The 21,709-nt window shown below is 40.6% G+C and overlaps 1 protein-coding gene across 1 annotated transcript in view; it reads left to right on the top strand.

The window, feature by feature from the left end:
* The window catches only part of LOC133044568 (ADP-ribose glycohydrolase MACROD2-like), a 900,047-nt gene that overhangs the window by 712,845 nt on the left and 165,493 nt on the right, over positions 1 to 21,709 (top strand). The window contains exons 5-6 of the mRNA XM_061125972.1: positions 3,140 to 3,184; positions 15,671 to 15,754. Coding sequence (XP_060981955.1) covers positions 3,140 to 3,184; positions 15,671 to 15,754 — 129 coding nt within the window. The remainder of the gene's footprint in view (positions 1 to 3,139; positions 3,185 to 15,670; positions 15,755 to 21,709) is intronic.

Raw genomic sequence — 21,709 nt, forward strand, 5'->3', positions numbered from 1 at the left:
GGACCAGGGAAGGCCCTTCAATAGTAGAACAGATCACTTTATCCATAGTTCTGTAAATTCTCCCTTCAGCCATTCAGAGCTAGTTTTATTGCCTTCAAAGCATCTTGACTGTTCACATCCAAGTGTTTTTAGCTGCATTTCCCTCTGCTTGAGTTCCATTAACCTTGTCTTACTTTGAATACCCAACCCCCTCCCCGACTCCAGAAGCAGACTTGAAACAAAATTCAAGTGGAAATCATTACACCAGTAGGGGAGTGAGAAATGTCATGGAATTACCCTCCCCTCCAGGGCAGCCTTTTACAAAGTGACTGACAGGATTTGCATACAAGGCTTCCAGCTCCCTTGCTTTCTGTCTTTGCTTTCCTGTGTCACCCACTTCTTTGTGAGATCTTTGAGGAGTGTCATCTTGTATCTCCAAAGCCTCCCACGGTTCTGGCCCACAGTGTTGGCCAGTAAATGGTTAGGTAGTAAATGTAGTAATAATAATGACATGACGACAATGACAGCCAGTATTTATTGAATGTTCCTTCTGTATAAGCACTTCACATGTGTTACCAACTCTAGAAGAATGGTAATTTTATCCTCCCAATGCTATCAATAGAGTCTATTTTCAAATATAAGCTCTGGGGTCACATTTTCTGAGAACCCATCCCAGTAGTCTTGACTAGAAGCATCTATCCCTCCTCTGGCCACTTGTAATGGCAATGACTACTCTGCATCATATATTCAAATTTCTCTGCCTGTCTTAGTTTCCTTAATCTTGATAAGTTTCTAGATAAGGTTTTATTTAAGTGTCTGATTTATTTTTGTGTTTTCTATTTCCCCAAACACAAGCCTTGCACATATTAGGCTACCAACTAGTGTTTATCAGAAGGACAAATGGATACAAGGGGAGCAATCAGAGAGATCTTTGACATAGCCTTTATTTTCCCCTAGAAAATATAGTCTTTTCCATCCCACTCTGAGATTGTCATAGAGATGATTCTAGATATTTTAGGCAGTTTTGGGAAATAAAATTGTATTTTAATATATTAAGTTTAGAAAAAAATCTGTGAAGAGTTTACTTTGTAGAATTTAGGTAATTCTAGAATGTGGTTAGAAAACCACATTTCCAAGAAATAGCTATTCTTCCTCCTAAAATTATATTCATAGAAAGAATGAAAAAAAGAAATTATGTAGAAAATCACAATTGTTTCTAACAATCTGATTGGAAGAAATTTTGCTTCTTTGAAATTTAACTGTGGCCATCAAGAATTACCTGTGTAACACTTCAAATTAAATGCATTTTCCACTTCTGCTATTATATCTCTAATCTTCATTAATAATTAACACTTTGAGGAATGTCATATTGAATAAATCTGGCTAGGAAGTTGCAAATCTTAACTGAGTCCTGTTACTTACAGACAGTCTTCTAAATACATGCTGTCCTGATATGTAGGAAACACTTAGAAAGTATAAACTAAGAATTCTCCAGTTTGGCTAATACAAAATGAGATAAAAACAAAAACCACAAAAATTTAATTCAGCAGAAATTTCTTTGTTGATTCCAATGTGTAAGCAATTGGATTAGGTGCCATGGAACACAAAAGAACACTGGAGATGTTCTTTATCTTTGTAGGATTTATGATCTGGAGGTGGGCCTATGGAAAACAGATAATTTACAAGTTACTAGGCTGTGGGATTTGATGGTAATAATAGCTAATACTTAGTGTTAAATGATGTTTCAGTAGCTGTCCTAGTGTTTTATGTTATATTATCTCATTTAATCCTTATAACAACTCTCTATAGGAGGCTCTATTATTATCTCACTTTATGGCTGATGAACTTGAAACTCAGGAATATTAGGTCATTTCTCCAAGAATACATACCTGATGAATGTGTGGGTGGAGGAACCAGTATACAGATCTAAGCTTAAAGGTCCTTAAAGTCCATACTCAGAAGGCAGTGAACATAAGGTACCAAAGCAAACATTATTCATTCAAATTTGGGTGGAGCAGATGTTATGGTGCCTCAGCTTGGCCTGGAGGTATAAGTGTGAACAGAGGTGGAGAAAAGCATTGCTTCCAGGACTGAGGCAGGAGGAAGGAAGCTAAAGGAAGCCTCAGAAAATAAGGAAGAGCCAAGCATTGTCATGCCTGTAGTTGGCAGCATGAGTGGAACAGGGGTGGTGAACCTGAGGAGAGTGGTTGGAATCAGATATTGTCAGCCTTGAGTGTTACTCCAAAGACTCTAGACTTTTCTCATTAGACAGAGAATGGTTGTCTGATGGTTGTGAATCAGATGCGAGCAGTGTTTTAAGACTGATTTGACAGCTACATGTAAAGGGAATTGGTGTCAGAAGTGGGAAGAAGAGCAGGACAGTCAGGAAAAACAGAGAAGGCGAGTGGCAATGAGAGTTGAGATTCAGGTGCAATCATGTGAGCAGAGGAGAAGAAATATGGAAGTAGGTCAGGATTTGGCATTGGCTAGATGTAAGGAACACATAAGGAGAGGAGACGATAACATATAACAGTTCAGAGAAACAAATACGTCATTCAGCAGGCGGAGGAAGCATACATCTGGATCCTGTCAAAGGGACTCACTCTAGAAGGTGAGATGAGAGGGGTTAAATAGGAATGGAGTAGCTGGTAGGGACACTTGAAAGTACATGGTTGAAGGTGTGGGTTTGCACGTGTAGCAGACAAGCATGTTTCCTGGTGCAGGGCAAATGTTGGATGGTGTGTCAGCCTACAGTGAAATGATGATGCCTGCATTTCTTAGGTACTTCAGGTGAGCATACACACCTTTAACAAATGCAGAAAATGTGACATTTAAAATCTGTGATTTTAATATTTTTTAAGAATTGAAGTGACCATATATAACTTTTATAAGTGAAACAGATTATTGCATATATATTTTGTTATGAAATATGTAATAATTTTTTAAAGGAAATATAAACCCTAGTTGCTAAGTTGTGCTCTAATGTATATACTTTCTTCCTAATTAAGCATGATAATATAAGTCCGTGGAAAGTCATGATTTAATATTCTTTTCTACTAAATGTTTTCTTTAGCTCGATTTTTTTTTTTTGTTAGTCAAATTGGAGAATACTGGTATTTCTAGCTTTCATATGAGTTTTTCTTTTTCTTATTTTTAATAGATGATAATAATGAAGAAGAAGATGCTGACATGAAAGAAGATTCAGGTATTAATGTTTTTATTCTTAGGAGATAGACAAGGATCATTCTGTTGTTGATGTATACCTTATATCTTCCAAAGAAAGACAAAACAAGGCTAACATAATAGAAATGTACACTCAAGGTTACAAAATAAGGAAGTGGTCTTTCTAACTCATAGCTAATGTGTGTGGGGGGGGATGTGTGTGTGGGTGTGGGTGTTAGTCACTTAGTTATGTCCAGCTATTTGTGACCCCATGGACTATAGCCCACTGGGCTCCTCTGTCCATGGGATTCTGCAAGCAAGAATACAGGAGTGGGTTGCCATTTCTTGCTCCAGGGGATCTTCCTGACCCAAGGATCAAACCCGGGTCTACTGCTTTGCAGGTGGATTCTTTACCATCTGAGCCACCATGGAAGCCCCATACATAACTAATAAAGTTACTGTATTTAAACATTAAACTTGACTTCAAGCTTCCTGAGAGCTAAGGTAAAAATGGACCATGATGTAGTTAATGGAAGTGTATAACAAATCACCCCCAAAACTTAGTGGCTAAAGCACCCACATATATGCCGAAATATTCTGTGGGTCAGAAATTCACAGCAGGGCTGATCTGATAATACTGCTTCACAGAATCTGAGGCCTCAACAGGAAGACTCAGCAGCTGGGGGTTAGAATCACCAGAAGATTTGTTCACTCACATATGTCTGGCTGGTGGGGTTTCATAGGTAGCTCAGTGGTAAAGAATCCGCTTGCCAAGCAGGAGACCTGGGTTCGATCCCTGGGTTGGGAAGATCCCTTGGAGGAGAAAATGGCAACCCAGTCCAGTATTCTTGCTTGGGAAATCCCATGGACAGAGGAGTTTGACAGGCTATAGTCCATGGGGTCACAAAGAGTCGTACACGACTTAGCAAATGAACAGCAGCAGCAACGGTTCTGGCTGGTGATTGACAGGCCTGTCACCTGAGACCTTGGCTGGGGCAGTTTTCTGAAATGCCTGTGCACGGCCTCCTTCTGTGTTCTGGGCTTCCTTCCAGTGGCCAGTTTCCTTTTGGTTTCTCTAGAGAGCGAGCGAGCCAGACACACTCCTGTCTTAAGACGCATCCTCAAGAATCCCATAGAATTACTTCCACCACACTCTTTTCTTTGGAATGGTTCTTCACAAGCCCACCCAGCCTCAGAGGAACAGAGAATAGACTGTTTCCTGGTGGGAATCAGTGAGGGTCTGTATAGCAGGTAGGACCTGAAAAATGGCTGAGGGAATCTTTGGAAAATGCATTTTGTACATGTGATGTATTGTTCTCATTATCAGAAAGTGAGATACATGCCTGCTCCTCATAAAAAAGACCAGTGTTTGATGAGAGAAATCTAGTGGTTAAAACCATTGGTTCTGGCCTAAGGTCAATATTAGCTTGATAATGAATACATCAATCAGTTGGCCTGGATTCAATCCTAGCTCCTCCACTTAAAGACTTTGGATTAGAGTTTTCTCTGTTAGCCTCAGTTTACACTTCTGGTGGCAATGACTCTTACCATACAGTCTTTTTCAGGGGACTGAATGAGACATCATACCTGAAATGTTCCTTGCATACTTGGTGATCACTTTGTTTACTCAACATTATATCTGACAGATATTAGAAAGTACAGGGCTCAGTTCTGTGGGACGAGAGCCCCATGTCTCTCACTTTGGTGTCATGCCGCTCTAGACGCAAGATGGGGCCTGTTTTCAGAACTAAAATAGATATTTTACAGACCTTCATTTTGTGTGACCTCCTGTTGCTGCCAGACTCCCTACAATTCACTGACACCTTGGTTCTGAGCAGCTCCACAAACAGGGAGCTCTTTAAACTGTGAGCCAGACAGTCTCATTGGGCAAGGTTTGGTTAAGATCATCCTTCTCCTTGTGAAGTTCAGTCTCTATCCCTCACCTGACCTCCCACTGTCCTCGTGGAGGAATAATATCTGTTCTTTTTGGTAGTAACAGTTCACTGGAACAACGGTCTGACATTCTATCCACTCTTGTACCTCTCTCTGGTCTCCCCAGGGCCATGGATTCAAGGGGCATGGTAGGCAGAGGGAGGATCTCAAAGTCAGGAGTGGAATGGAGGAGGGGGAGGAGGGACAGGACAGCAGCTCTGGGTTCCCTCGCTGGAGCCCCCTTGGCAGTCTGGTTGTTGTACAGCACGGGCAGCTTTCTAAGGAAAGTTCTTGTCTCTGTTCATGAAAGAAAACTCAAAGTATCAGGGAGTTAACTTCTCTGGAGTACCTCTCAGCCAAGGTTGAGCAGGAGATGGTTGACCGATACCATTGCCGGATGCATCTGAGGCATGTCCTAGACCAGCACTGCCCAGTAGAAACTATCACTGCCCAGCCTGATAATTCAGATAATTTCAGATTTTCTTTTAGTCACATTGAAAAAGGTAAAAAGAAACAAGTGAAATAACATTGCCTGTCACATATCAAAAATATTATCATTTTGACATAAGCAATATAAAAATTGGTCAGATATTTTGCATTCTTTATTTTTCCATACTGTTTGTGAAATTTGTGTGTATTTCACATGCACATTTAAAAATCACACTATTCACATTTCCAGTATCATTGGCGATATGTAATACTAGACAGCGGGATTCAGTACTATCGCCCAGAGGCTCCTAGTAGAAATGAACTGTCCACAGCTAAACTTTCTCATTAATACACTTATTGGTTGTCCTTCCTTTCTGGTCTTACCTCCCTGCTCCCCTCTGCTGCTTTCTGGGATAATCTTTCAAATTAAGTACTTGCACTCAAATGTTTGTCTATTTGTCTTCTGAGAAAATTCAACTTAAGACAAGGACTCTGCTTCCCTTTTGTAAAACATAAAGCCCAAGGTAAAATTTCAATTAAAATATCAATTAATATACTCAGGATAGCTTATTATTTAAAAGAACCATAGATTGAAAAAAGTGGTCAGTTCAGTTGCTCAGTCATGCACAACTCTTTGCGACCCCATGGACTGCAGCACGCTAGACCTCCCTGTCCATCACCAACTCTCAGAGTTTACTCAAACTCATGTCCATTGAGCTGGTGATGCCATCCAACCATCTCATCCTCTATTGTCCCCTTCTCCTCCCACCTTCAGTCTTTCCCAGCATCAGGGTTTTTTCCAATGAGTCAGTTCTTCGCATCAGGTGGCCAAAGTATTGGAGTTTCAGCTTCAGCATCAGTCCTTCCAATGAATATTCAGGACTGATTTCCTTTAGGATGGACTGGTTGGATCTCCCTCTTTTTTCCAATGAGTCAGTTCTTCCCATCAGGTGGCCAAAGTATTGGAGTTTCAGCCTCAGCATCAGTCCTTCCAATGAATATTCAGGACTGATTTCCTTTAGGATGGACTGGTTGGATCTCCCTCTTTTTTGAGTCAGTTCTTCCCATCAGGTGGCCAAAGTATTGGAGTTTCAGCCTCAGCATCAGTCCTTCCAATGAATATTCAGGACTGATTTCCTTTAGGATGGACTGGTTGGATCTCCCTGCAGTCCAAGGGACTCTCAAGAGTCTTCTCCAACACCACAGTTCAAAAGCATCAATTCTTCAGTGCTCAGCTTTCTTTATAGTCCAACTCTCACATCTATACATGACTACTGAAAGAACTATAGCCTTGACTAGATGGACCTTTGTTAGCCAAGTAATGTATCTGCTTTTTAATATGCTGTAGAGGTTGGTCATAACTTTTCTTCCAAGGAGCAAGTGTCTTTTAATTTCATGGCTGCAATCACCATCTGCAGTAATTTTGGAGCCCCAGAAAATAGTCTGTCACTGTTTCCACTGTTTCCCCATCTATTTGCCATGAAGTGATGGGACCAGATGCCATGATCTTAGTTTTCTGAATGTTGAGATTTAAGCCAACTTTTTCACTGTCCTCTATCACTTTCATCAAGAGGCTCTTTAGTTCTTCTTTGCTTTCTGCCATAAGGGTGGTATCATCTGTATATCTGAGGTTTTTGATATTTCTCCTGGCAATCTTGATTCCAGCTTGTGCTTCATCCAGCCCAGCATTTCTCATGATGTATTCTGCATATAAGTTAAATAAGCGGGGTGACAATATACAGCCTTGACGTACTCCTTTCCCTATTTGGAACCAGTCTGTTGTTTCATGTCCAATTTTAATTGTTGCTTCCTGACCTGCATATAGATTTCTCAAGAGGCAGGTCAGGTGGTCTGGTATTCCCATCTCTTTAAGAATTGTCCGAAGGTGATGGTGAAGCTACCAACGGTATTTTTCACAGAACTAGACCAAAGAATTTCACAATTTGTATGGAAATACAAAAAACCTCGAATAGCCAAAGTAATCTTGAGAAAGAAGAATGGAACTGGAGGAATGAACCTCCCTGACTTCAGACTCTACTACAAAGCCACAGTCATCAAGACAGTATGGTACTGGCACAAAGACAGAAATATAGATCAGAACAGAATAGAAAGCCCAGAGATAAATCCACGAACCTATGGACACCTTATCTTTGACAAAGGAGGCAAGGATATACAATGGAAAAAAGACAACCTCTTTAACAAGTGGTGCTGGGATAACTGGTCAACCACTTGTAAAAGAATGAAACTAGAACACTTTCTAACACCATACACAAAAATAAACTCAAAATGGATTAAAGATCTAAATGTAAGACCAGAAACTATAAAACTCCTAGAGGAGAACATAGGCAAAACACTCTCCGACATAAATCACAGCAAGATCCTCTATGACCCACCTCCCAGAATATTGGAAATAAAAGCAAAACTAAACAAATGGGACCTAATGAAACTTAAAAGCTTTTGCACTGCAAAGGAAACTATAAGTAAGGTGAAAAGACAGCCCTCAGATTGGGAGAAAATAATAGCAAATGAAGAAACAGACAAAGGATTAATCTCAAAAATATACAAGCAACTCCTGAAGCTCAATTCCAGAAAAATAAATGACCCAATCAAAAAATGGGCCAAAGAACTAAACAGACATTTCTCCAAAGAAGACATACAGATGGCTAACAAACACATGAAAAGATGCTCAACATCACTCATTATTAGAGAAATGCAAATCAAAACCACAATGAGGTACCATTACACGCCAGTCAGGATGGCGGCTATCCAAAAGTCTACAAGCAATAAATGCTGGAGAGGGTGTGGAGAAAAGGGAACCCTCTTACACTGTTGGTGGGAATGCAAACTAGTACAGCCACTATGGAGAACAGTGTGGAGATTTCTTTAAAAACTGGAAATAGAACTGCCATATGACCCAGCAATCCCACTTCTGGGCATACACACTGAGGAAACCAGATCTGAAAGAGACACGTGCACCCCAATGTTCATCGCAGCACTGTTTACAATAGCCAGGACATGGAAGCAACCTAGATGCCCATCAGCAGATGAATGGATAAGGAAGCTGTGGTACATATACACCATGGAATATTACTCAGCCATTAAAAAGAATTCATTTGAACCAGTCCTAATGAGATGGATGAAGCTGGAGCCCCTTATACAGAGTGAAGTAAGCCAGAAAGATAAAGAACATTACAGCATACTAACACATATATATGGAATTTAGAAAGATGGTAACGATAACCCTATATGCAAAACAGAAAAGGAGACACAGAGATACAGAACAGACTTTTGAACTTTGTGGGAGAATGTGAGGGTGGGATATTTCAAAAGAACAGCATGTATAAAAAAAAAAAAAAGAATTGTCCACAGTTTGTTGTGATCCACACAGTCAAAGGCTTTGGCATAGTCAATAAAGCAGAAGTCGATGTTTTTCTGGAACTCTCTTGCTTTTTTGATAACCCAACAGACGTTGGTAATTTGATCTCTGGTTTCTCTGCCTTTTCTAAAATCCATTTGAATATCTGGAATTTCATGGATCATGTACTGTTGAAGCCTGGCTTGGAGAATTTTGAGCATTACTTTACTAGCATGTGAGATTAGTGCAGTTGTAGGTAGTTTGAGCATTCTTTGACATTGCCTTTCTTTGAGATTAGAATGAAAGTTGACCTTTTCCAGTCCTGTGGCCACTGCAGAGTTTTCCAAATTTGCTGGCATATTGAGTGCAGCACTTTCACTGCATCATCTTTTAGGATTTGAAATAGCTCAACTGGAATTCCATCACTTCCTCTAGCTTTCTTTGTAGTGGTGCTTCCAAAGGCCCATTTGACTTCACATTCCAGGATGTCTAGCTCTAGGTGAGTGATCATACCACACTAAATCATCACTCTAAGTGAGTGACCAATCACCACGTGATTATCTGGGTCGTGAAGATCTTTTTTGTATAGTTCTTCTGTGTATTCTTGCCACTTCTTCTTAATATCTACTGCTTCTGTTAGATCCATATCATTTCTGTCCTTTATTGAGCCCATCTTTGCATGTAAAGTTCCCATGGTGTCTCTAATTTTCTTGAAGAGATATCTAGTCTTTCCCATTCTATTCTTTTCCTCTATTTCTTTGCACTGATCATTGAGGAAGGCTTTCTTATCTCTCCTTGCTCTTCTTTGGAACTCTGCATTCAAATGGGTATATCTTTCCTTTCCTTTTCTCCTTTGTTTTTCACTTCTCTTCTTTTCACAGCTATATGTAAGACCTCCTCAGAGAGCCATTTTGCCTTTTTGCATTTATTTTCCTTGGGGATGGTCTTGATCCCTGTCTCATGTATAGTATCATGAACCTCTGTCCATAGTTTATCAGGTACTCTGTCTATCAGATCTAATCCCTTGAATCTATTTGTCATTTCCACTGTATAATTGTAGGGGATTTGATTTAGGTCATACCTGAAGGGTCTAGTGGTCTTCCCTATTTTTCTTCAATTTAAGTCTGAATTTGGTAATAAGGAGTTCATGATCTGAGCCATAGTCAGCTCCTGGTCTTGTTTTTGCTGACTGTATAGAGTTTCTCCATCTTTGGCTGCAAAGAGTATAATTAATCTGATATTGGTATTTACCATCTGGTGATGTCCCTGTGTAGAGTCTTCTCTTGTGTTGTTGGAAGAGGGTGTTTGCTATGACCAGTGTGTTCTCTTGGCAAAACTCTATTAGCTTTTGCCCTGCTTCATTCTGTACTCCAAGGCCAAATTTGCCTGTTACTCCAGGTGTTTCTTGACTTCCTACTTTTGCACTCCAGTCCCCTATGATGAAAAGGACATCTTTTTTGGGTGTTAGTTCTAAAAGGTCTTGTAGGTCTTCATAGAACCATTCAACTTCAGCTTCTTCAGCATTATTATTTGGGGCATAGACTTGGATAACCATGATATTGAATGGTTTGCCTTGGAAATGAACAGAGATCATTCTGTCGTTTTTGAGGTAGAATCCAAGTACTGCACTTCAGACTCTTTTGTTGATCATGTGATGGCTACTCCATTTCTTCTAAGGGATTCCTGCCCACAGTAGTAGATATAGTGGTCATCTGAGTTAAATTCACCCATTCCAGTCCATTTTAGTTCACTGATTCCTAGAATGTCTACATTCACTCTTGCCATCTCCTCTTTGACCACTTCCAATTTGCCTTGATTCATGGACATAACATTCCAGTTTCCTATGCAATATTGCTCTTTACAGCATCGGACTTTACTTCCATCACCAGTCACATCCACAACTGGATGTTGTTTTTGCTTTGGCTCTGTCTCTTCATTCTTTCTGGAGTTCTTTCCCCACTGTTCTCCAGTAGCATATTGGGCACCTACTGACCTGGGGAGTTCCTCTTTCAGTGTCCTATCTTTATGCCTTTTCATGCTGTTCACCCTGTCTTAAATTCCATGAATTTAGCATTAATGCTTGCACTTCACATGGAATATCCTTGGATGTCCTTGGAGCATCCTTCATCCATGGGGAGCACTGCCCTTTCAGCCCAATAGTCTAAGGTCCTTATCTTGCTAAGGATCATTTGCCCAAAGTGATATAAGTATGCATTTCTAGGCAAAGGGGGCTGACTTCTTAATAAGGTGCAACTAGCTATCTGAACCACAGAATGAGTTCAAGGAAATCATTAACGCTAATGCAGAATCCACAAGGTTGGAGTCAGCATTAGGGGTTTAGGGGCCTTAAGTGGATCATCATTTCTGATGTTAGTCCCACCAAATTTCCTGAGATTTATCTCTAGCAGCTGGATGCCGCCATTCATGTCACACTCAGTGGCCCAAGGATACTTAGTCACTCCGGCAGAATGGGCTTGGGAAGCTGCTGTTTGTTACTCATATCTGAGTGCTGAAATCATGGGGGATTTTGTGCAAGATGGGTTCATGAAGGGCCAGCAAGCCTTGCCAAATATAGGTGAGCAGGCTTGCTTCTGTCCAGTCTCATGCTCCGGTGTGCTGGTGTCTGAGAAGAGTGATCGAGCCTCCTAAGACCGTTAACAGCTAGCCTTCCCTGATCCCTGAACCTCTTCTTCTCACACAAGAAGTATTGCTGGAAGGATTTTTAAGAATGCAGTTGATGCTAGTGAAGGCCTGTTTGTGTGAATCAACCAGTCAACAAATGCTAGTAAATGACAGTAAACAATAATATGAATGTCAAAAACCAATGAGGTGCTGGGAAATGTACTCTCTGGGGGGGTGAAGGGGAGCCCCAATTTTGAGAGCTTGCAGATTTCTTTGGTATAAAAGGTATTGTTCAAGGTGCCAAACATTAGCCAATGAATGTAGGGGTGGAGGAAAGAGAAGTCCAACCAGCTAGGGCAGGCTGGCTCAGCTCAGATCAGTCCCAGCGTCCCTTTGCTGAGCAGGAATTTAATTGAGCTGTTCCTTGTGCTGATTGCTCAACATACATGAACTCACCTAGGATATGCAACAGCTCAAAGAGATGGGGACTGTCACTATCCAGTGCTTAGGGGGGATAATATCACATGGTGTCAGATAGAGTCATCCTAAGAGAGGCTCTGCCCCTTTTCGAGGTGGTAGAAATAGACTGACTTAAATGCCTAGGATCCTCTTTAAATCATTTAATCCTAGCATAGTAAATATTTCCCCATGTCCTTCCATTTCCAAGACCATGCACTCTTGAAATGGACCCCAGCCTGAGCCCCAGGGACAGAAAATCAGCAGCTACCTCTGGCAGGTCGGCCACCCAAGAGCCAGAGCCCAGTCGAGTTCCTCAGGGACAAAGCCATGCTCATGGCAACACCCCAGAGTTCCAGGCTCTGCTGTAAACAGAGGCAACAGAGGCAGCCTGCTCTGGTGTTAGGGAGAAGCTAGGGGTGCTCCTGGGGAAGGTTCCTCTTAGCTTTCCCAGGCTAAGAGGGAGAGGAAAAACAAAAGCATGGAGGCCATATGTAGCGGTGATTTTCAGTTGAGTGTCTCCATGGGTGTTATGAAGTACTATGTCATAGACTAGAGATCCCCACGCCCCGGGCCATGGACCAGTACCAGTCTGTGCCCTGTTAGGAACGGAGCCTCACGGCAGAAGGTAAGTAGCTGGTGAAGGAGACAAGCTTCCTCTCTGCTCCCCATTGGACACATTACGCCTGAACCATACAGCCCCCAAGTCTGTGGAAAAATTGTCTTCCATGGAACCAGTTCCTGGTCCCCAGAAAACTGAGGACCACTGTCATAGATGGCTGCTCATAACTAACATGCATCTATGCCCACTGATCACCCCAGGAGTGCCCTACAGCTTCTTCAAAAAGGAAGCACTAGTACTTTGACAGTTTATAAATAGCTCAAAATGTGGACTCAGAGATGTCTTTTTAAATCTCACCCATTCCCCAAGAACTCCCATTTAGGTGGGTAATCAAGAATTCACAATTTAATTCTCAACTCACTTTCTGGAAATGCTGGTTTGGGGCTGAACTCCCAGCACTGGAAACTCTCCTCTCGGTCCCAGTTGCAAACAATGCATTTCAGCACAAGGAGGGGTGAGAGGCTTCTCTCAGGGATATTGCAAGTGGTACCCTGCTCATTTTATGAATGCTTTTGAACCCAGCATCTGTGCTCAGTGAGCTGTTTCAAGCATCTCATTTCTGTTTTTGCTGAACCCATTCTGAAAGGTCAATATCCATCCACACCTGGTAACAGAAATTTGGGGCAGTTGCTAATGTAGTCATTGGCAACATTTTTCACCCTGGTCGAGGTAATGACCTTGGATGTGACTGCCTTGCAGCCACAGAAAGCCTGACCTAGTGCCCAAACCCCTTTGTAGTCCGTAATGCCAAAGTTTTTAATAGCACATCTATCAAATGCATTTTTCTGTTCTGTTCTTTTTATAATAAATGGGAAAAGAAAAATGAGTTACCATAACTCTATTGTATAGTTACAGAGTCCTGGCGTAGGTAATAGTTGCTAAGAGAGTGAGAATTAGGCACAAACCCCATTATGTCTTGGTCTCAAAGAAAGGCCTGGGTAACAGGGATATAAAAAAGAATTTGAAATGAAATTCTCAAGGCACTGCTGGACACCAGTGACACAAGAGAAGATTACGAAAGACAAACGCCCTTTCTCATGAAACCTACAGTCTCAAGGTGGAGGGTGGTTTAGGAGGGAGACATATAATAAAGAGATAAACAAGGGAGCAAAATAATTTCAGTTACACCAGGTGATATGTCTGTGACAGATCTTCCTTGCAACCCTTCAGATTAAGTAGTCAGGAAAAGCCTTCCTTAGGAGTTGAATGTGATTCTATGTTAAAAGATGGGAATGGGTGGGCATATGAATGTGTGTGTCAGGAAAAAGGAAGAGCAGCAGGTGTAAAGATCCTGAGGCAAGAACCAGCCTAGTAATGACAGAAGGGCGGTAATAAGTCGAGCTAATAAAGACGAGTGGGAGACAGGGCTAGTGTGGTAGGTGAAACCCAAGTGACTTGTTCCCCTGGCCCATGAGACTGGATTCAGATCTAATTCTAAGAACAGTGGTTTTTAAATAAGCAAACAGGGTGATCTGGTGATATGGGAGGCAGGTTCAAAAGGGAGGGGATATATGTATAGCTATGGCTGAGGTTTGACAGAAAACAACAAAATTCTGTAAAGCAATTATCCTTCAATTTAAAAAATATTTTTTTTAAAACAGGGAAAAATAAAGATAGATCTGGCTGCTATGTGCAGAATAGATTATAGGAAGATGAGAAAGCTAGGAGTTAGAATTCAGAAGGCTGTCATAGTAACCCAGGTAAAAGATGCTGTTGGTTTGGACTAGGGTGGTGGTTGCAAAGAATGAGCACAGTAGATGAATATAGGATATATTTTGGAGCAGAGGTCATAGGACTCATTATGATGGAATTCCTTTACTGGAAAAGTGATTGAAGAAAAATATTAAGGTAATATCTCAGTTTGGGGTTTAAATTCCTGGGTAGATAAGTCACGCTCTCCCTTGAGATGTGGAACACTGTGGAAAGAACAGATTTGCAGACATCAAGTGTATTGTTCCAGCTGTGTTGTTTGAAATGCCTCCTGGGATTATTTATATAAGGGAGCTGAGTAAAGGGGAATCACTCGGGTTAGGAAGAATGGAGTATAGGTACTTCCCAGCCCTGAAAAGACAACAGAGTGGTGGTCATTTCAGTACCTCAAAGACAAAGAGGGCCATGAGGAGAAGGTCAGTTGATAGGAACTGTGACCTTAGATTTAGGAAGATAATTAGTCCTTGAAGACTGCCGGCAGCCTAGGAAACAAATGCCCTGGGCTCCCCATTGGCTGCGTATAATAGGAAGCCAGAGAGATGGGGACTTCATCGGTGCCGCCCATAGAGACCAGTGTCCCAGAGCCCAATGCAGTGTGGGCAGGAGGAAGGAAGGGTGGAAAGTGGATGTGGAGGGGCCAATGGAAGAAATCCAAAATAAGATGCATGTGAACAATTGAAGACATAAGCTTTGAGAAATAAAAGAGGCCAGAGCTGCAGATATAATGTTTAACAAAATATCCCATATCCAAATGGGATGGATTTGAAAGAGTTTTCCTAAAATTGTCTTTAGAATTTGTCACTAGCCTCCTTGGCTAGTGCATTGCGCTTGGCTTGAGCATTGAGGAAAGTGGGAAGTGCAGGAATTTAATCAGGGGCATATGGAAATTGTTTAGAATCTGGATTGCTAAAGAACTCTGTTAAATAGAAGGAGGATAATTTCATGCCCCATCCCATTCCCCCCAAATGAGATGACTTTACAGCTCATCTAGCCATACTTTGAGGGCTAAAATGAAATTGCAGAATGACAACTGTCAGTTAATCCATGAAGTTTTAAATCAAACTCTCCTAGAGAATAATCATAATAATTTGGAGTTGCCTAATAGAGAATTTTTTTTAATTTAAAAAATGCCCTCATGGTTTCATATTCGTGTGCATCATTAATGATGGCAACAACAACAAAAATGTTTATGCCTAAGCTCTAAGTCGTTAAGTTCACATTCATTGGAGAAGCCCAGGTTTTTGCCAAAATTTAGCTCAGCCATAATGTCAGGTGAACCTACAATTAAGCTTCACTGTATGTGTGGATTTAGTAAGAAAAATGTATTTTGAAACATCATGATAATTTTGAACCCCTAGTGGGAGATATTTAAATAAAAATGTACTAAATCTGTGTGCTTCCAGAGGGGTTAGAGCCAAAAGACCACTCTCCACCCCATAAGAAGAGCAAAGCAAAGAAGCCAGAAGGCTCCAAAGACTCCAGTGAGGGTAAGTCCAGTTCTTTGTCTCTTTAAAAAAAAAATACACCATGAAAAGAAACTTCTGTTTAATTTGTAAATTATGTGTATGCTCTCATATTCAGTTATTTCTAAGTGTTCAAGAATCACTGGGAAATTCTTTATCCTTTATCCTTTCTCCCCTGAATGTGAGAGTGAAATAGCAGATTCAGGTTTAAATCATTTTAAGGTAAAGACCAAATGTAAAAAATCATTTTCTCAGGGTAATGTATTTTCCATTCCTGCAAAGTGTGGATGCTGCTTACCAGTTAGGTGTTCTGAAATCACATAAGGATGAAGGTCCAGACCTCTAGGTGAAGAGTTGCAAGGTAGCTATTGTCTTATTGGGATCATTTTTTTTTTCTTATGAATACATTTGGATCCAGAACAAAACCTCAGGAATGGGTGATAGAAACATTTCCTGTCTTTACTGTTCTCTTTTCCTTTCTGGAGACCAATGTATCTTCACATTTATGCATTGAGTGGGAATGCCCAATGGGGCCGTTTTTTGAAGAAATGACCCATAGTAACTGGGTGAAGAGTGAGGGAATAACAGTAGAAATAGTGGGTATAAAGTGCCTAGCACAGGTCCGCTTTCCGTTAGTGATGGCTATTCTAGTACATGTCACAAGTCAGGACCATGATGTGGTACACATTGTCCTAATTCATTGAAAGGTCATGGAAAACTTAGAATCATTTGAAGAACACTTAGAACCAAGGAGAAGGCCAGCATCTCTAACTGGCAGGAGGTAGTAAGCTTTGTTAATATCTGATTGGGAGAGTAGCCAGGGCTCCACCTCCTACTGGAATTAGGTCATTCCCTGGATAATCTCTTAAGACCATGATTGGGAGATGGATTAGAAGCAAAACAGCAGTCTCCTTTCCCTGGAGGGGCTCCCTGTCACTGAAAGATTCCTGTCACATGTGTGACCCAGGTCAGAGGTGGTTTTCCAGAGCCTGAGGGTCACTTGGGGGCGTACACTGCAACAGTCACCTTGATTAACAGGGGAATTCTGAGTTATTCCTGCAAATATGTGAAAACTTGTACTTGCTAAATAATTTGCTTTGTTTAGGAGCAGCATCTCATAATCCTAATATGACTAAATAATATATCTTTACCTCGCCCAAAATATCATCCCAGAATCTGCTCTGAGTCACAAAAGTTCCGTCCCTGTGGATTTGTTACCAGGACTATTCGGTCTATAGCATCGTGGTGAAATGTACATGCTAGTCCTTCTACAGAGTCACGGGAATTGTGCGTTTGTTCCTAAAACGCCTTCAGATACACAAACGTTGCTGGGGAAGGAGTGAGGGAGGGGCAGAACCTGACATGCTCATGGTAGATGGCTGCATGATGGGAGCACGCATTACTTGTCAGTGCTTCTATTTTGACAAAACGAACCATGTCCTAAATTCAGGTGCTGTGTTGGCTGCCTGTGCCTCACTCCCTCCCACGATTCAGACTCCCAAGCATTCTTTCCTGCTGGGTATGCAAAGGGACTGGGTAGAAGGTGTATGTGGGTCATGACCCTTCTCTGCAATCTTCCTGCTTTAGCGTTATCAATCATTTTCCAACTTGATCATCTAATTTTTTTTTCTATTAACTTGTGTTGGTTTTATTGAATTCAGAAAATTACCTAGCTAAATTCAGACCAAATAGATGATTACATTGATGTGTTGAAACTTCAGAATCATTTGTGCATATATGCATTCATTATCATGTGGAATTCCTTAATTTACATGCAGAAAAATGCTTTCACTGATTTTTTTTTTCTCAAAAATACTATCATTAATTACTCCTGTTTTTGTTGCTCAGTCGTGTCCGACCCTTTGCGACCCTATGGACTGCAGCACGCCAGGCTTCCCTGTCCCTCACTATCTCCTGGAGTTTGTTCAGACTCATGGCCATTGAGTCGATGATGCTATCCAGCCATCTCACTCTCTGTCACCCCCTTCTCCGCTTGCCCTTCTTCTGAGATAAATTGCTTGAGATTTCTTTCCATAACCATCCTAGTGATCTCTTGCACAATAGAATAAGTAGGAATGTCCCTCAGACTTGTTCTCTTTGGCTTCTCTCTTTGTGACATGTGCTTCTGGTATTTTCTCTTAGAGACCACTCGGCGTTACTCCCCATCACTTGACCTCCTCTCACTTCTCTCCTCCCTTTGGGTACTACTGGTCACCTTGGCTCACCCTGGAGTATAAAGACAGGGTCATGCAGAGTGGAGTTAGAATACAAATTCACCTGGATTTTCTAGCATATAAAACCATAATAGTTGTATTTTGATCCAGAAGAAGAATCTTGAGCACATATGGTCAAGTTTTCTCTCTCTACAAAACTGTTTTTAAAATAGACTGCAAATGGTTCTTTATCTTGCCCAAGACCATGCAGTTTGTTAATGTCAGAATCTCTCTCTCTTTTTTTTTTTTCTTTCTGGAAGCAGCACAGTGTCTCTAATCTTTTTCCCTTTCCCTCTTCTGGAAATTAGAACTCATTTTGTTGAAGGAAGAAATGTTGCCATCTTTACAGCTTTGAGTGACTGAATATTATAAATATTTAAGTATTTAACTTTAAATATTTAACTAAAGTATTAAACATCAACTTTTAAAAATCAAACATTTTCTAAAATTATTTGCATATTTTATACTGTGGACTTTTGGATATAGAGTTTTATTTTCATTATTCTGATTGAAATATCATGGACCATAGTATATTTCGATTTGACCCACTGCAATGCAATGCCAATAATGAAATGATTAGTGATTTCAAACCACTAATTGGCATCTGATATAAATGGTAATGCTATCCATAAACCAGCACATCATAGGCATAATTACTTGAAGAAAACCCTGGTTAATACCCATTCCATCAGTTCCAACTCCCAATAATTTATGCCAGTTTCATTTCTTACAAAATGTTTAATTGAGAAAATATCAATACAAAAAACTCAGCACCTTCAATAAAACATGCTTTTCTCAACTCTTTCCTCTATCTTTCACAAGCAGATTGTCTAGTGAAAGTCTCTCAGGGTTTGTCTGTCTGAAAGATGTTATTTTGCATTTTTTTAAGGTGATTTTGCTGGGTAAAAATTCAAGGTTGATGGTGATTTTCTTGCAATGTTTTAGAGATATTTTCCCACAGTCCTATCAATTCTGTAGTTGTTAAGAATTCATTTCTCAGTCTAATTATTGTATATTTTTAGGTTATTTGTATTTTCTTTCCAGCTATCTTGACAGTCTATTCTTTAGCTTTAGTGTTCCTTAGTTTCACTGCGATGTGCCTCAGTGTGGGTTTCTCTTTATTCTTCTTATGATTTGCTGAGCTTCTTGGACATGAAAATGGGCATCTTTCATTAGTTATGAAAATTTTTCACCTATTATCTCACCAAATGTTAGTGTCTCCACTACCTTCTATTCTTTCTTTGCCCTTCATGACGTTTAACCTACATTGCATTTTTCTTCCTGTGTCACTGTCTCTCCTTGATGGTTTGTTTTCCAGGTTTGTCATCCAACTTCCTAATTTCTATTCAACTTTCTTTAATCTGGTGTTTAACTGTTTGCTGAGTTTCTCATTTCAGTTATTATGGTTTTCCTTCTTACAAGTTTTATTTGGTTCCTTTTTAAATATACCTGGTCAATCTTTATTTAGTTAACACAGAAAGTATCTTTTAAGATAATCTGTATCTGAAATTTCAGTATCTCCACTCTGTATGTCAAATTCTACAGTTTATGTTTTCTGTAGACTCATGCCTGTGGGTATTTCCTTGTTTATTTTGTCTTTTTTATTGACATGTTCATTGGATTTTCTTGTGGGAATTTTTTGAAGTTGAAATAAAAGCTTATTTATTTGTACTTTGTTTTCTGCGATGCCTGAAGATACTACCAATTTAGGAATACCTTAAACTACATATTTGGCTTAAAGTTTTCTTTTTTGTTTCATTCGCTATTTGTCTTTAAGCCCATGTCAGTGCACGCATAAGGTTAGGAAATCTCAGCAGAGACTTCTTTCCTCCTTTTTTCTTCTCCAACCATCGCTAAAACTGAGAGAGGCAAATTTCCCACTATTTTCATAACAAAGCACACTCATTCATGTCTTTCACTTCATACGTGTGGCTCATTCAAACCCAGGTCTGGCTGCCTGTTGTTGTCCAGTTGCTAAGACGTGTCTGACTCTTTGTGACCCCATGGACTGCACCAGGCTCCTCTGTCCTCCACTTTCTCCTGGAGTTTGCTCAAATTCCATTGAGTCAGGGATGCTATGTAACCATGTCATCCTCTGCCACCCCTTTCTCCTTTTGCCTTCAATCTTTCCCAGCATCAGGGTCTTTTCCAGTGAATTGGCTCTTTGCATTAGTTAGTTAGAGCTTTGCATGAAGTGGTTGAAGCTTCAGCTTCAGCATCAGTCCTTCCAGTGAATATTCAGGACTGATATCCTTTAGGATGAACTGGTTGGATCTCCTTGCAGTCCAAGGGACTCTCAAGAGTCTTCTCCAACACCACAGTTCAAAAGCATCAATTCTTCAGTGCTCAGCCTTCTTCATAGTCGAGCCCTCACATCTGTACATGACTATTGGGTAAACTATACTTTTGAGTATACAGACCTTTGTCGGCAAAGTGATATCTCTGCTTTTTAATATGCTGTCTAGGTTTGTCATAGCTTTCCTTCCAAGCAACAGTCATCTTTTAATTTCATGGGTGCAGTCACCATCCACAGTGATTTTGGACCCCAAGAAAATATTAATAAAATATGTCACTGCTTCCATTTCTAGTTCTGGCCCAAGTTTCTCAGTGAGTATTTCTGTGACCACCAACATCATCTGGGAACTTGATAGAAGTACAGATTCTCAGGCCCCACCCAGACCTACTGAATCAGAAACTCTGAGGTAGGATCCAGTAATTCATGTTTTTGAGAGCCCTCTTGGTATTCCAGTGCATGCTCAAGTCTGAGAACCACGGTTCTAGGGTCTAGACCATCTGAGATTGGTAGGTGCCTCAAAGCAAACAATAATGCTGGTGCTTGCTTACAAATCTTGATTCAATATTGTTCATCATTTCTGGCTTCTTAGAAGTTCATTATAAAAGAACCAGCTCAGCCATGTATTCCAAGAATCAGATGGATAGGTAGGGCAGTAAATAGATGAGAAGATGATAGCTGGATAGGTAAGTAGGTAGATAGATGATACGTAAATAGTAGATAGTATATGCACACAGATGTGCATATAAAATACATATCTACATAGCTATGTACATGCTTATATGTGTGTGCTGTGTGCTCGGTTGTTCAGTCATGTCCCGCTCTTTGCGACCTTGTGGACTGCAGTCCACCAGCCTCCTCTGTCCCTGGGATTCTCCAGCCAACAGTACTGGAGTAAGTTGCCATTTCCTCCTCCAGGGGATCTTCCCGACCCAGGGATTGCACCTGTGTCTCCTTGGTCTCTGGCATTGACAGGCAGATTCTTTACCACTGAGCCACCTGGAAGCCCCAAGTATGTACATACATATCCACAGATACAATACGGTCTGGAAAGTTATAGATATATCTCAAAGTGACCTCAGAAATCAATTGAAGGAGTGGAGAAGGGGGAGGGGCAGGCTTTGGAGAATTTAATATTCAGCTTTCTAAATGTATGTGTGATTGAAATATATATATGAATATATATGTAAATACGTAAATAGAAAGATTTACTTAATCTTTATAAAAAAGACATTTTCATTAAAACCTAGAGAGACTTATAGGCTTCTAAAATTCAGTAGCAAGCTTAGAATAGTAATTTTCTCCATACATTCATCTCCAGAGCCTTCAGTGATTTTTGGTACTGAATGTTATTTTTCCATCATATTTTTTACAGAAAGCACTAGCACTTTGACTCTCGCTGCACAATTGCCTCAACATAGAATATGCAGCCAGCCTGCATGTGATGCCCATTCTTCAGGAGCCCGAGCCCTA

The sequence above is a fragment of the Dama dama genome, chromosome 23, assembly GCF_033118175.1.
Source record: "Dama dama isolate Ldn47 chromosome 23, ASM3311817v1, whole genome shotgun sequence".
Taxonomy (NCBI): Eukaryota; Metazoa; Chordata; class Mammalia; order Artiodactyla; family Cervidae; genus Dama; species Dama dama.